We start from the raw sequence: 15,072 nt of genomic DNA, 5'->3' as shown, positions 1-15,072 counted from the left end.
CATGACAGGTGTTATGTCATGTTTATGACAGTGTCATGACAGTCTTATTCACAACCCGTCAAATAAAGTGTTATCGGCTTTCTTTTCCCAGCTCTTAAGACTTTGATTGATTCAGGCCATGTAGTCTCAAATAAATTTTGTGAATTACATTTTTTCCTGTAGCAACCCTAATGTATCCATGTAAGACATAACTTTATCATGTGAAGTCTTGTGACCAGATTGTCTTGCCTGTAACTTGTGTTTCTGTTGGCCAGGTACCTCCGAGTCTCTCACACCAGCAGTGATCCGACTTGCCCGTTCCAGGGCCTGGTAGAAACTGCTGATGTGTTTCTCCATTTCCTCCAGCAGTGGCAGCAGGACGTGACATTCTCTCACCAGGGAGGGGCACCGCTCTCTCACCTAAACACAAAAAATACAATATATATATATATATATATATATATATATATATATATATATATATATATATATATATATATATATATATATATATATATATATATATATATATATATATATATAAAGGTAGTAAAGAAAAAATCTAAATGGAACTCATGTGTTGGCGTTCACAAGTCACACCTTGTTCAGCTGAGTTTTAGCCTTTGCCATGGTTGCCATGACCCTGGCAGCTTCATCCTGTGTTGCATCCTTGGTGAGGAGCTGAGCACTGCGGGCAGCCAACTTGTATTGGGTCTCCATGGAAACGACCTTTTGCTTGGTGCTCTGAGATGAGCATGTAAAGGGTCAATTCACTCTTACTCACAATAAATGAGCTTATGTCCAGCATGAATGCACAGCTGGAGCATCAATGTCATCCACATTTAAATGTTTTACAGAACGCATGCAAATACTGGGCTGCACTTGTGCCTTTATGGCCTTTATGTAAGGTAGAAGATTTTATAAACCAACCTCTACATCCTGCAGGAAGGCTTTGACTCCGAGGAAGGACACCTGAACAGGAGCATTCAGCTTGGCCTCTGCTTCTTCCAGCAGCTCTTTTAGGGTCCACACAGCCTTTAGGTGGTCTTTTCTCCACTTTTCCAACTCATCTGAATGAGCATACTGAAGCAAAGAAAGAAAGAAAATATCCTTTATTTGGAAAGGTAGCACTCCCAAATTTCAATCAAAAACAGGAATTTGGGTGCACAAGCTTGAATTCCTAATAGATATTCTCTCTACACAGAATCAAAATTATACATACGGGCTGAAGAAGATACATTTTTGTATCTAAATTTTAAAAACAGCAAGGAATGGATCGCAAAACCTCCCATCAGCAAAATGGCGGTTGTTGGATTTAAGGATGAAACTGACAGGAGATTTCATGTTTCACTTCCATAACAGTAAATGCAAGGCCTTAGTAATTCTCATCATCTAATGTAAAATTTTTCAATTGAATTTAAAAAGATGTGTCACACTTTGGCCATTCTGACATGTGAATTTGATAAACTGAAGATCCTTTCTTTGTCAGCTCATAACTTTGTGCTATGCCAGGCGCAGGCAGTGAAAAAGTCTCGCAGTATAATGATGTCCCTGCCATGTTTGATAGTTGGTCTGGTGTCGTTTGCTTCTTTTGGCAGAAATATAAACCCCAACACAAATCAAATCAAGCTTTAGAATGGATATTATGTTTTTCTAACTCCTTTAATGGTATTTCAGAAAACATGAAGTCAATCTTAAATGTGTTGACAATGCTGAAAAGCAGAGTGCGTGACAGGAAACCAATTAATTTGAATGAACTCAACTAAGTCTGCCAAGAGAAGTTGTCAGATGTTCAGCCAAAAATATCCCAGGAACTTGTTGGTGGCTGTAAAAAGCATGTGGTTTCTCAGTGACTGAGTAAGAGACAATAATCCAAATATTAAGGATTGCATGTTCATATTCGATTTATTAAAGATTTGCCAGAGTAGAAAAATCTTTAACAAATTTTCAATTATTGTTTGTAAAAAAAATGTTTAGGTCTTTCTTATGCGGTCAGAACACAACTGACACAAATAAAGTTTAAAGTTTATTGTTTTCCTGGTTACTTGTTTGACTTTGAGGAAGAGTTCTCTCCATCGTCCGTTTAGCAGAAGCAGCTGCTGCTTGAGGTCAAGCGACACGGTCTCATCACATGTTTCAATGAGAAAATTCCCGGCGTCGTTCATGGCTGCGTGCTGATCCATCCAGTGGCTGAGATTCCTAAAAAACTCCTGGAGGAAAGACAGACACATTAGAGAGATGAAAAAAGACATGCAGGCACAAAGGAACTTCAGAAAAACAAAGAATAAGTGTCAGTGAATGAATTGGAGAGAGCTAATAAAAAAGAAACAAAGACAGGGATTCAAGTAAGGAAACAAAGGAGGGACAATAAAACTGGGGTAATTAGCTGTCTAATCCTTGGTGAGGATGTGAATCTGTGGTTGCTATGGTAATGTGACAACAGAGCCATCCTCCATGGCTTGTTGCAAGTCAAAGCGATTGTATGATACTCGAGAGGAAACTTCTAATGGGATTCCACTTTAAAGACAATGACTGAGCTGATGTATATTTGATTGCCACCCTTTACCTTATCACACATATACAAGAAAAAAAAGACCTACCAGTTTGACCTTCTCTGGCTGGTTCAGGGCTTCTTCTGCGTCCTCCAGCCAGGCCTGCAGGGAGGCAACAGTGGAGCCGTACCTCTCCCAGTTGGACAGGACCTCCTCCAGCATGCTCCTCACACTGCGCACTTCCATAGACAGGCTCCTCCACTGAGTCGCCACTTCCCGCATAAATCTGCGAACTCCCATTTCACCTTCATCCACTGGAAGCCAAAAGAAATGTCAATAGCAGAATTGTAATTTAATAAACTTCCAAGGGTAGCTAGAATGTGATGGTCTTTCACACAGGGTTCCTGCTTTTTCTGTGACTTACATTTATGACATTTTAAGACCTAATCAGTACAATTATGATTTAATTCAAAGACCTACATAAATTGTAGAAAATTACTTCCTTTAAAACAGGGCTGTTTCAACTATAAGAATGTAGGAATTAAATTTAAATACAGATCACTTACAACCCAACGTTAATTTCTTTTGCATTCTAAGGCCTAATATTAAGAAAATTAAAATTAAAATACTGTGCAACTTTATTTGGACTTTTGCTTTGGTTAAAATGAAAACCTTTTATTTCCATTTAAGTCTACTGTAAGATCTACAGGCTAAATCTGTCTTTTGCTATTATTAACTTGTGTTACATTTACAGTAAGTTGTAGCGGTCTCTGAAGCCCCTTTACAAAGCCCAGTTTTATGGCAGATGGTACAACTTCACTGAAACACCAGATGAGGTTCACATTTAGATTGATGAAGCCGCATGCCTCTGCAGACGAATCTCTGACCCAAAAAATCTCACTATAGGGAAACGTATTGCTTGTGTGCTGCATTGCTTTGGTTCGCTCTCTTCAGCACAGCAGCAGCAGACTTTAGTCAATGAAGTAAGTAAATAACAAAACCAGTTTTAAATGGATGTTCATTACAAGTCAGAATAACATCATCATCAGCACCTTGCTCTTCAGTATTTTCTTCACTCCAAGACCACTGACTCCACCAACACCAGGTGTATTTCATCCACCCGGCCGACCAATCAAACGTCAGATGTCCTGATTTCTCGACACAGCTCACTTCTCCTCTCTGCATACCCTAAAGCATAACAGCCCCAAAAAACCTAATGAAACCAACAAACTAGCTCGCACGGTCTGTGCCCAGAGACCCACAGAAGTGGAGCAGCCCCTTAAACAGGCAAATGGGGTCGTATTCCCCACTGAGAGCTGGGAACGAAGGAACCTCATTTAGTTGTAGCCTGCAGACTCTCCTCTTCCAGCTAATTGTAAAATCAGTCAGTGCTTGCTTCGATGAGCTGCTGAACAAAAACACCTCATTGGTTACTGGGCTGCTGAAGAGGGAAGATAAAGTTGAGATATAACGTGCATTTGTTTTAATCTGATGTCAAACTGAATGAATGTGGGGGCATGTAATCATTTTAGGAAACACCTAACCAAATGAGAAAATGCAACTGGCTTGATGATATTAAACATTTTATCCATCAGAGAAATAAACAGTGATTGTGTTACACTGCTGTGAGTCATGCTTCTTATGAGTTACTGTGGCGGTTTTATTTCAGTCCTGGATTATTTAAACAGTTTTCAGCATGGATCCGCAATTTAACTTATATAGAAACTGCTTAACATTAACATCTATTTGCTAACGTTAAGGTTATTCTTAATTTCTCTTCATATTTTGCTTCAGCCATTGTGTCTTCATTAAGGGGTTCTTCATCAAGACTTTTTGATGGTTTTTAATGTCCTTTTGGAAGAGTGATTTAGACTTTGTCTGGTTTTCCACTCATTTTCAGTTCTATACTTGATAACATTCAAAGGAGCCAGTCTGACATAAATCAGTGACGCATAGAAAGGCTCCTAGAGCAAATGTGTTGGCACACAGCAGAAAAATTGCTAAAATAACACATTTAAAAATAGACAATTGCTTAATAAAGGAAAAATTAAAGGTTTAATTTCAGACCCAAAAGAGTAAACTCAAAACTCTCACAATAATCCATCTAAGATGTCATTATAATAGTTTGAATCATGTTTTAAACGGTGTGAACAACATACTGTATTGTTATTTTAATTGGCTCAGGTATTCCACGTGGAGCCATTTTGGGTACCATCATTTTTAGTTTGTATATTAGTTATTTTTCAGATGTGGGTCTTAATATTAGAGTTTACATGTAGGCTGAATATACAGTCATGTATGTTGCTGGTAAACATCTGATGCTTTTGGGGAAATGTTCAACTCAAGTACACAGAAAGTGTCAGTGCAGCTAGATGTTCTACAACTATTCAACTATTCAACTATTCAACTATTCAGTGTAGTAAACATCTACTAATTTTACTCCAGGTAACTTAGTAGCTTAAATATCATAACTTCTCACCTGAGCTGTCCATACTGACGTAGGTCTCTGCAGATTGTTTTAGGGACTGGAACAATGCCTCATAATTTTCAAAGAAATGCTGCTTCTCCACGAATGACTAATGAAAAGAGATGAACATTGATAATTATGACCACATATGTCAACAATATGTAGGATTTACAAATTAAAATTTAAAAACAAACCAAGAATTTTGCTTTTAGACATTACAAGATAAATAAAGATATTTAGAAAGCTACAATCCCAATAACAAAATTCTCACAATATAGTTGCTGAGCATCAGTTCCACAGATTCCTGGTGGCCATATTTAATGATCCAGGATTTCAGCCTGGATTCAGCCAGTGTGAGGAAGGCCTGCATGTGGTGTTTGTTCTCAAGAAACTCCATTCTGGCCAGATGGAGGCTAGAGGATGTAGAAACAAAGTTCATCCTATGCAGGAAGAGAAGGTTTATACATAAAGACATCAGATGGGCAGCTTTTTACTCATATTTGGCTGGTGTCCTGTAAACCAGATTGTGCAAGCATGCCAGTTTAGTGATTTAGGTATTTCTGCCAACAAACATTACTACTCTGCCTTATTTTTCAGACTCACCGCTCAGCCATGTCTTGGAGCTGATCCTGTGGAACAGGAACACCGTCAACACTTCTGTCTTTATGGATTCGCTGAAAAATCTGCTGGTGACTCTCCAAGCTCCTCAACACGTCCTGTAAAATGCCCAATGCAGAAAAACAAAAAGACAAGCAAAGTAATACATTTCCAGACCAAAATTTTAGGAATATTCTAAAAATGTTTAAGTAATTTTGCCAAGCGTTAGGTCTTCTTCCAGCTTTTTTTTTTTTCATTAACTGCCTTTTTCTGGCAACATATTGCCTTCCTCCTTCTGTACATTGCTGAAAACTAACCTTGTGCTGCTCCAGAGCTCTGTGTACAGTATTAGCTGTGTTATCATGAGCCTGTTGGACAGTAATCTCTTGTCGCAGGGCTCCTTCAGCCTCGTGTAGCCATTCCCCTACGGTTCCCAGAGGAGCTGGCAGGGATCGGTCCAGGCGAAGGTGCCAATCCAAGAGCTGATTTACAAAAAGCAATTAGTGTATTAAACCAAAAAAAAAAAAAAATAGATGTATGCATTGGTTTTGAGAAAGTTTAAAATTTAAATCAGATTTAAGTGCTTTAGTGTAAATGAGCAAAAACAAGGTGAAATGGAAGGTTATAATGATGGTTGCTGAAATGTTTTTCAGTGCCAATGCTAGTAAATCATTATAAATAGGCAGTACAAGCTTTTCTTCATTTTGACACATTATAACAACAAATTTCAAACCAACACCAGTGATGTATAACTGGAGAAATGTAAGGAAAGGGAAACAGAGATTGAGGTATTATTTTACAACGTAATATTCCGAAATGTGTGGCATGCTTTTATATTCGGTCCCCCTCAGACAAAACATTGAAAAACCATTTTATCTTTTGAGGAAGTGACTTTACAAGCTTTATACATCTACACAGTAAATTTTTTACCTGTTTTTATTTGATTGACAGCACATCTCACATCTTCTGTAGTTCCTATCAGGCTTTTTCAGAACTGCCGTGTATTTTACAACATTTAGATCACAATTAAGTCTAAATACATTCCTCACATCATGACAAATAGAAAATTTATGCCATACTTTTCAGATTACTAGTTAAAAAAATGATGAGGCAGCTATTGTTTTCCTTCCGTTTAACCTCTATATGCCACTTTGAGTTAAAACACAAATACACTGATGATTTGTAGCCTTAATGTCAAAACATGAAAGGCACAATAGCATGTGACTTCCATGATTTTGGAAACATTTGGAAACACATGTTCTCTCAGTGTTTCTAATCTCCTTGTAATCTTAAAGAGAAGCTATCACAGCTTTTGGGTTTAACACTTTTGCAGCCACCAACATAACACTGACTGAATCTGGTTCTTTATGGAAGAAGACAGTTTCTCTCACCCTGTTGGAGACTCTTTCCCAGGCCTGTTTGACCAGAGCCTGATCCACAGTCAGCATCCCGTCTCTCTGCGTGGACTGCAAAGCGCCCTCCACCTGCTTCCGCTTCATCTCCAGCTGGACTTGAAGGCTTTTGAACAGCTAAAATAAATATATAAATAAACTAATTTGGATGTTTTTGCCCTAGGTGTCGAACCACACAGACAGACTAACAGATCTTCGACAGGTTACACCCTCTTCCCACAGGCTTCTCATCTGCTTTTTCCTAATATGAGACTTACTGCCTTCACATTCTGAAACCAGTGAAAAGAAAATGAGGATATCCCACATGCTGTGGTATACGGGACATATCCTGAGGCTTGGAGGAATAAGCCAGACAGAAAATATGACGGCTGATGCTTGAGTGCCTCAGATTAAGCTGTTAATAGGACCGTCTGTGCAGAGTGTCCCTATGTTAAACTCTACACACACACCCACACTAACCTGGTACTGTTGAGCAAGACTGCCCGGGGTCTCCTGTGCGTGTACCACCTCTTTCTCCAGCTGGTCGAGCCACATTTTGAGTTCCCTCTGGCTCTTTCGGTGTTCTCTCTGGAAGGCCGGGATGGGGAATGCAAGAGGGGTGAAAGACGGGTGAAGAAAGATGGACAAGGAGGAGGAAGTGTGGAAGCAGATAAGGAGGAGGAAAGGGGATAAAGAAGATGGAGTTTGAAAAAAAAAGGGAAAATGAAGAAAAGAAATAGGTGAAGAGGCAGACAATGAACCGTTAAAATGTGTTCTCCTCCTAATCTCGTCTCCTGTTGGGAAAAATCAAAAGCTCACAGCTGCCAAAAACACTCAGCTTAAGCAGGACACTTTGTCTAAACTCCCCCCTACCGTTTGATTGGATTTAAGGAAACTACAACGATAATAATGCAGTGCCTAAAAGCTTTTGTTATAGATTATTCAAAGTAGTTCAGTCGCCAATCTCTTCAGATTTACCCAAACTTTATTTCATGAAACACCTCAAGTCATAAAGCTTTTCCTGTCTTACATTTTTTAAGAATCTTCAGTCTTTCATATAAGGAGACATCTGTTGCTTTTAGAGTCTACTGGATAAATATATTGTAACCATGAAAGCAAGGACCTTTAACAACCAAAGTAAACAAAACCCTTATGAGTATTCAAAGACAAAATTCAAAGTGACAGAAAAAGCAAGCAACTCAAGATACTTTTCACGTTAAAATCAACCTCTTCTATTCACCAGCTTTCCATAAAAAAGCCTGCATCAACGCAAAGAGCCGACGCCAGAGGCTTTCATTGTCATGCTAATGGGACCAGCAGTCACAGCGCGACCTGGCAGCGTGCATAAATGGCAATATCACATCTTATTAGAATAGACACCCTGGGGCGGAAATGTCAAGTCAGGTGAGCCGACATTAGCAAACAGGATCTGTTTTGACATGAAGAAAATGATGTTTAATCTAACTTTCGTGTACAGTTTAGAGTAATACTATGGATGATTAATTCAAGAGCAGGGAAAATAAACCTAAGGCAAACACTGCGTGTGAAGTAAAAGTGAAAGTATCCATTCTATTTGCATTAATCTGGGGAAAATGAGACGTTAAAGTCATGACATATAAACGTACCTCAAACATTTCCTCTATGTCCCGAGGAGCAAGATCATCCTGTAGGTAGAGGCGAGCAACGTGACGGGAAAGCAGACACCACAGAGGAAGACAAAAACCAGTCAAACATTATATACAATGCCTTGCAAAAGTATTAATACCCCTGTAACTGTTTTTCTCACAATTTTGTCACATTGCAACCACAAACTTGAATCTATTTTGAGGATTTTATATAGACCCGCATAACTGTGACATATTTATCGCTGCATTTACAGCCCAGAGTGTATTAATGTTTTTGTTTTGCTCTCCTTGGTCAGCTTGTATTTCTGCTATACCACACATTGTTTTGGTTGTATAGTATGAACGCAGCTCTGTGAGATGTTAAAACACTTTGGATATTGTTTTATAATCTAAGTCTCATTCTTTGCTGTGCTCCTTAGACTTCATGATATTGTTTGCTTAATACTTTTTACATCTAATATACATCTGAGGCCATCAAAGAACAGCTGCATTAACATAATTACTCACAAGTGAGGTTATTTTAAACTAGGTGATTTCTGAAGGCCTCTACTGGATTATATTTAGGGGCATCAGAGTAAAGGGGGCTGAATACAAGCACAGGCAACATTTTTCAGATTTTTATTGTGAATGTCTATTTTCACTTTCCTTATAATTATGTAATATTTTGTGTTGGTGGTTGGAATATGACAAAATGTAAAAATGTTCAAAGACTTTTACAAGGCACTATAGTCAGTGTGCACTGTATAAGTTTGTTGTCTTTTAAAAAAGTGTAGAATTAAACAAATATTAAAGAAAATATCCTGTAATGATACTGTAATCCATTTGATACATCTGCCTGAAGTTAGATGTACTTATAGAGACTTATTCAAGGAAAAGCTGATAATACACAATAAGACAAATGTTAGAAATATCTAGAAAAGATGAAAAGATGTTACCGCTTCTTCAGTCTTTCCTTCCAAGTTGCTCTGCTTTCTGTCAGGATGATGCTTCAAGAACTGGGCGACGTACGTCATGACAGATTTTTCATCTGGCTTGTCTACATCCACGTCTGATAGAGAAACCAATGAATGTAATGAAAAGTCACATTGACTTGTAAGTGTTTCAACAGTTAGAAAAAGAAATAGTAATCGCCATAACCGAGAATAGGTCTGTCTCAGATGGACAAATGTCATATTGTTTGAAAACAATCCTTGGCATTTCAGATTAGCATCTAACCTCGGTATGGAAACTCTGCCATGCCGAATCTCACGCCCTAATGGACCTTAATTATAGTGGTGTCAGGCTCAATTTGTCAAAGATCATTCTGTGGTGCAGGCGTGAAGGGGCACAGATGGTGTTTGGCAATGACACCGAGTTGCACATCTGATGTGGTATTGTATGCATTGCCTTACTTCAGTTTTGTGAACCTATATCACATCAGATGTTACTTATTTCACTATGAATGTAATAAGACTATGCTGCTTTCCATTTATGATAAACCAACACAATGCACAAAAGAGACGCTGAAGTAAACAGCCATAAATGTCATCTCGATTGAGGTATTTTAAATGCAAACAGATGCGCAGTTCAGCTTCAATACAACTTGCATGCAAACAATCTTAGAAATTCTACAAAAAAATGTTATTTACCCTCTGGATCAAGAAGCTGTGGGATGCCTAACTCAGTCTCAGCCAATAAGAACGCTTCCTGTAAATTTTCCCGATTGGGCCTTCTCCATACCCGCTCCATGTCCACCAGATTAGGCCGGAGGGCATTGATAACAGCAAAGAAGGCTAAACCGGTGCGCCAGCTGGACCCAAAGTCCTTCACATCAAGCCCTAGACATCTGCAAACAGCACAAATCTGTGAGGTCAAACGGACCATATAGAGCACTTTTTTTTGTTTATGAAGCATTTATTTATTTTATTTATGTGATAAATAAGGCTTTGTACTTGGTAGCTGTCTGCTGAACCCATCTGAGTAAAGCCTTTCTGGCTCCCCCTTGCAGAGCCAGAGGTCTCCGTTTGACAGGCGGGCTGGTGGTGTCGGTGCTGCTGGTGGAGCTATCCAGGGAGGAGTTACTGCTGGAAAAGGCTTGGAGCTCTGGTAGGCTGCTGGTTAGCTCTTCAATCTGTAGGGAGAGAAAAACAACACATTTCAGGTTATTAAGGTATTCTGTGGTACGTTTTCTGGCATAAAGAATGGATTTTGTTTATACAAAACTTCTGTGGATATGAAAATGATCTATACAATATGGTTTTCAATAGAAATGTTTGACTCTCATTATTGTTTTTGATTACTTCTGGTAACTGAATTGAACATTTTGAAAAAATGAAGAATAAACTGGTGGTGTTTTAATTAAAAAATACAACATAGCACTAATAATTCCTTCATACATCAGTGGTTTCTAATATTTGTTAAATAAACTGAATAAATAATTCCAGGAAAAGTTACTGTAATGTTAAATTTATCAAATATTTTTTCAGGCAATCCAAAAGAGTTTGGATTTAGCACCTTGGACCAAAATATGTGTTGATCTAAATTTGTGAAAACACACCTTTACATCAGTACATGAATATATTCTGATAAGATTGTTGTGAACAACATTTCCCTTCAAGTTGGTAACTGAATTATACTCATAGCTATGATGATAAAAGTGAGCAAATAAATGTCTTCTAACACGATTATGCCTGAAAAACCATCAATGAGACATTCAACAGCAGTAGAGTGTAAAAACTAGTAAATGCTCTAGAGAATTGTGTTTTCCTCAGAGTTGAGCTTGCACACAGAAACCATATCCATATTCAAAAGAAACATTGTTCAAAAAAAGAGCCTATTCATATAACAAAGGGCTGCTATCAGTGAGAATTTAGCATAGAAGGTGATATTCAGCATGCCACAATGTAATAACTGACAAAAAAATCCTGTTTTCATTATTTATCCATTTGAAGTAAATCTCAAAAATATTCTGATTTTTTTAACTAACTGTTAAAATTGTGCATGACAAGAAAAGTCTGTTCAACCAGTTTGGCTAATTTTTATTCTAACCATGGGACAAGGAAAAGATGAATAAGTGCACAGCAGGACATCAAACCTCAGCATAAAGTCCAGGTTTGCTCATCGGTTGTTCAAGATTTATTGCTATGCAAAGATAATCCTCACCAAGTGTTTGTAAATTGTTTTATGCATTTTGTGACATACTGAAAGATTTACTTTGCACGGATTCTTTATATTACACAGTCAATTCCTGTTACTCTCATGTTTCTTGATGTTACTGTTGCTGAATGTGACAGAAATAGCTGATAGATTGAATTTTTTGTTTACTGTGGATCCCATGACAGATTGATATTTGCCGATTTTAAACAATCTGTAGACACAGATGTGTTTTTCTGCGGCTTTCTAGACATTTGTTTTGCTAAAAAATACTCCATCATCTGCATAGAATCAGCTGTGCGATTACAAAACAAAGCTTTCTTTAAAGCTTTGAATGTTGCATTTATCAAAATTTTAAATACAATTTAATTTATTGCATTCATGATCATTCATTTTAATAACTTCCAGAGATTATTTGATCCAGTTGTGGAAATAATGAGATTACCTGGAAATACAGGATGATCGTCCACACCAACCCCAGTACAATCGATGGCCGTCCATCCACAATGTCGGTGGAGTTTATGTTTACTAACCTGATCTGTTACCAAAAGAAAAAATGCAACAATCAGCTCATATTTTATTTCAGAGCTACACAACTTCAAACAGCAACTTAATCCTTGTTCTTATAGAGGGAAACACAATTTTCATCTAATCTAGTAAATCAGAGCCATGCTGCACATGTTTTTACAAAACGAACAATACAGGGGATATGTAATCTCAGTTCTGCTGGAGACAGATAAATTTGAGTCTATTCTGTGTCCAGGCAAGTGCAATCCAGAAACGGTGTGAATACTGACCGGAGATCCTCTGTAGGCAGACTTGGGGCAGATAAGAAAAAAAGACAAATGAGTGTAGGAGTTATGAAGGTGGAGGAGGGAGACGGAGAGTACCTGAAGTCACTCTAGGTACATTTGATTGAAAGCAAACAGCTCATTGACTGTGTGAAGGCCGACACTTCACACAGCGAGATAACACGAGTGGTTGGCATTGAGTCGAGATGTATCTCCACTACACAGGCAACAAGGATTACATCCAGCAGAGACGAACGAAAAGAAAAGGCAGAGAGGGGTAGAGAAAAGGAGGAGGATGGGGCGGAAGGCGAGGGCTGTATCTTGTGATATGATGAAATATTCTATATTATCAAACTGAGGGTCAGATCACTGAGATGCTGCAGCACAACAGGTCATCATGTGGCAATAGCAGCCACTCAGTATTTGTGAACAAGCATGAAAGAGGAGATTGGGAGCAGGCGAGAGAAGTGTGGAAAAATGCAGGATGGTCGCTGATAAGGAAAATATGCAATACGTGATTTTATATTAGAAAACACAGCAGGTCGTCCCGATAAATCAAACCAGCAGTGAGCAGAGGAAACAGTAAATAGAAAAATAGAATTGTTGGTTTACTATACTCAAAAATACAGGGACACATCTCAAAGAAAACAATATATTTAAAAAAAAATGTAAATATGATTTTAATAAAAATACTTACATTGACAAAATAACAGCTCTACTATTGGAATGATTTTGGACTTTCAGTTTTGGTAGCTAATTTATTTTTACATTTTAAATAAAACAGGACATCGCAGTTCTGAAAAGGTGACCTCTAAATATTTGCAATAGTTTTGTCATCCAGAGAATGACAAAACAAAATTATCTGGATTCTTCACCTTGACCTCTGAGAAACTATGATGGAAATCATTTCAAGTTGGAGAACTAGGTGATGTTAATTTTGAAAATTTATTGGATAACATTCCACAAGTAAAAAAAAGTCAAATTATGGCATGTTAAACATCTGCAAACACATCCCTAGACATATATGCATAATTCCCTGATGTCTCATCTCCAGACAGCAGATTAGTGCCAAAGGATTTACAGTTTTAACCCTGACGCAGTCAAAGACAAATCAATGTCCCTGCAGACATCATCTCATACTCGTGGCTTTATTTATGCATATCCAAGGATGAGCCACGTAAAGCTTTGACAAGAATCTCTGAATCTAACGAAGGGGCAGGAGATGAAATTAGATAAGTGTATGCACAACAGTTTAGAGCACACTTATTTATTTTACATTATGTGATAGAACAGCATTAAAGTAGAGCATAGTTGTGACTAAACCCCCCAAAATATTGCATTTGCTTATATTCTGTACTTTTACTCTGATGTCCTGCTAATCAGTTAATCGAGGTTTGAAAGTAAGCCATTTACAAGTGCTACAATCTTTATATAGCTATTGCTCTCATACCATGAGAGCATCATGGTATGAGGATGCTTGTCCTCAGCAGGGATTGGCCTACATTTCCCAGTTGGGAGATGAGTGAATCTAAACAGAAAGCATTTCAGGAAGAAAACCTGCTGAGGCTGTAAAACACTTTAAATATAAAGCCAAAGTGACATCAGAATAGTTAGGATCATATTTCTATGCTGGTGTTAGAATTGTCCAGTCAAAGTCCACATAATCAAAGTCCACATATAAATCCAATTGAGAATCTGTGACTAGATTTAAAAATTAATGTTCACAGAAACTCTGCGTTTACTCTGACTGAGCTGGAGCCTTATTGCAAAAAAGAATGATAAATGGCAAAGCTGATAAAAACTTTTCAAATAATTCAACAGGTTCAAAGTGCACTGAACAATTAGGACTGCAGAGAGGATCATCAGGGCTGACCTTTCCTCCATCCAGGACTTGGAAAGGTCTAAAGTCAAGAAAGCTCTGCAAACCACACACATCCTGAACACAAACTGATTAGATTTCTAATTGCAGGTCGGTGCTGCAGAGTGATATTTCCAAAAATTAGCTGCCACAGAGGCAGTTTTTCCCCAGGCTGTCTTTTTGATAACCACTTAGTACTCAGAGTGCCCAGATCAATATCATGCATATTGGCACTAATTCAACCTTGTCTTCCTCTTTTGTTAAAACACTGTGTATGTATATTTCAGGGAAAACTTTCCTTGTTTTTGTGCATAAACTTAACAAATAGAGATCATTCTGATTTGTCGTCTTTCACTTATGGTAATTTTGTATTGGTCTATCATTTCAAATCTTATTAAAATACATTTAACTTTTTGGTTTTAACAAGACATACTGTAATTAACAATTGATGGGTACTTATAAAATGGCAAAGTAAATCTAAAGATGAATGGGGTAAAAGTGGACTATTTTTCCAATGGATCGTGGAAATGGAACAAAGACTGCTCCAAAATGAATAAAATGAAGCACAATCAATGTTAGGAACCAATAAGCAAGGGAGGATCAGTTAGGAACCAGAATTAGTCCAATAATTAGATTTTAAATGACTTTTCTGTTGCTTAAATGCAGCCAGTCAAACAAATTCAAAGAGTGATTTAATGCAACATGCAGAAAAGCTATTCAACCCAATCTTTGCAGACATA

At 37.8% G+C, this 15,072-nt stretch overlaps 1 protein-coding gene across 1 annotated transcript in view; it reads right to left on the bottom strand.

Moving 5' to 3' along the window:
* syne1a (spectrin repeat containing, nuclear envelope 1a) overlaps positions 1 to 15,072 on the bottom strand; it is a 140,154-nt gene that overhangs the window by 102,720 nt on the left and 22,362 nt on the right. The window contains 17 exon segments of the mRNA XM_044106937.1: positions 229 to 399; positions 580 to 723; positions 910 to 1,062; positions 2,025 to 2,189; positions 2,580 to 2,785; positions 4,951 to 5,047; positions 5,210 to 5,378; positions 5,542 to 5,654; positions 5,853 to 6,017; positions 6,927 to 7,064; positions 7,407 to 7,514; positions 8,552 to 8,590; positions 9,487 to 9,599; positions 10,180 to 10,376; positions 10,483 to 10,661; positions 12,129 to 12,221; positions 12,481 to 12,501. Of these exon segments, the coding sequence (XP_043962872.1) occupies positions 229 to 399; positions 580 to 723; positions 910 to 1,062; positions 2,025 to 2,189; positions 2,580 to 2,785; positions 4,951 to 5,047; positions 5,210 to 5,378; positions 5,542 to 5,654; positions 5,853 to 6,017; positions 6,927 to 7,064; positions 7,407 to 7,514; positions 8,552 to 8,590; positions 9,487 to 9,599; positions 10,180 to 10,376; positions 10,483 to 10,661; positions 12,129 to 12,221; positions 12,481 to 12,501 (2,271 nt within the window).

This window comes from Gambusia affinis, linkage group LG22 (genome assembly GCF_019740435.1).
Source record: "Gambusia affinis linkage group LG22, SWU_Gaff_1.0, whole genome shotgun sequence".
Classification (NCBI taxonomy): Eukaryota; Metazoa; Chordata; class Actinopteri; order Cyprinodontiformes; family Poeciliidae; genus Gambusia; species Gambusia affinis.
The sequence above is the reverse complement of the archived record's forward strand: the minus strand, read 5'-3'. Positions and strand labels throughout refer to the sequence as shown.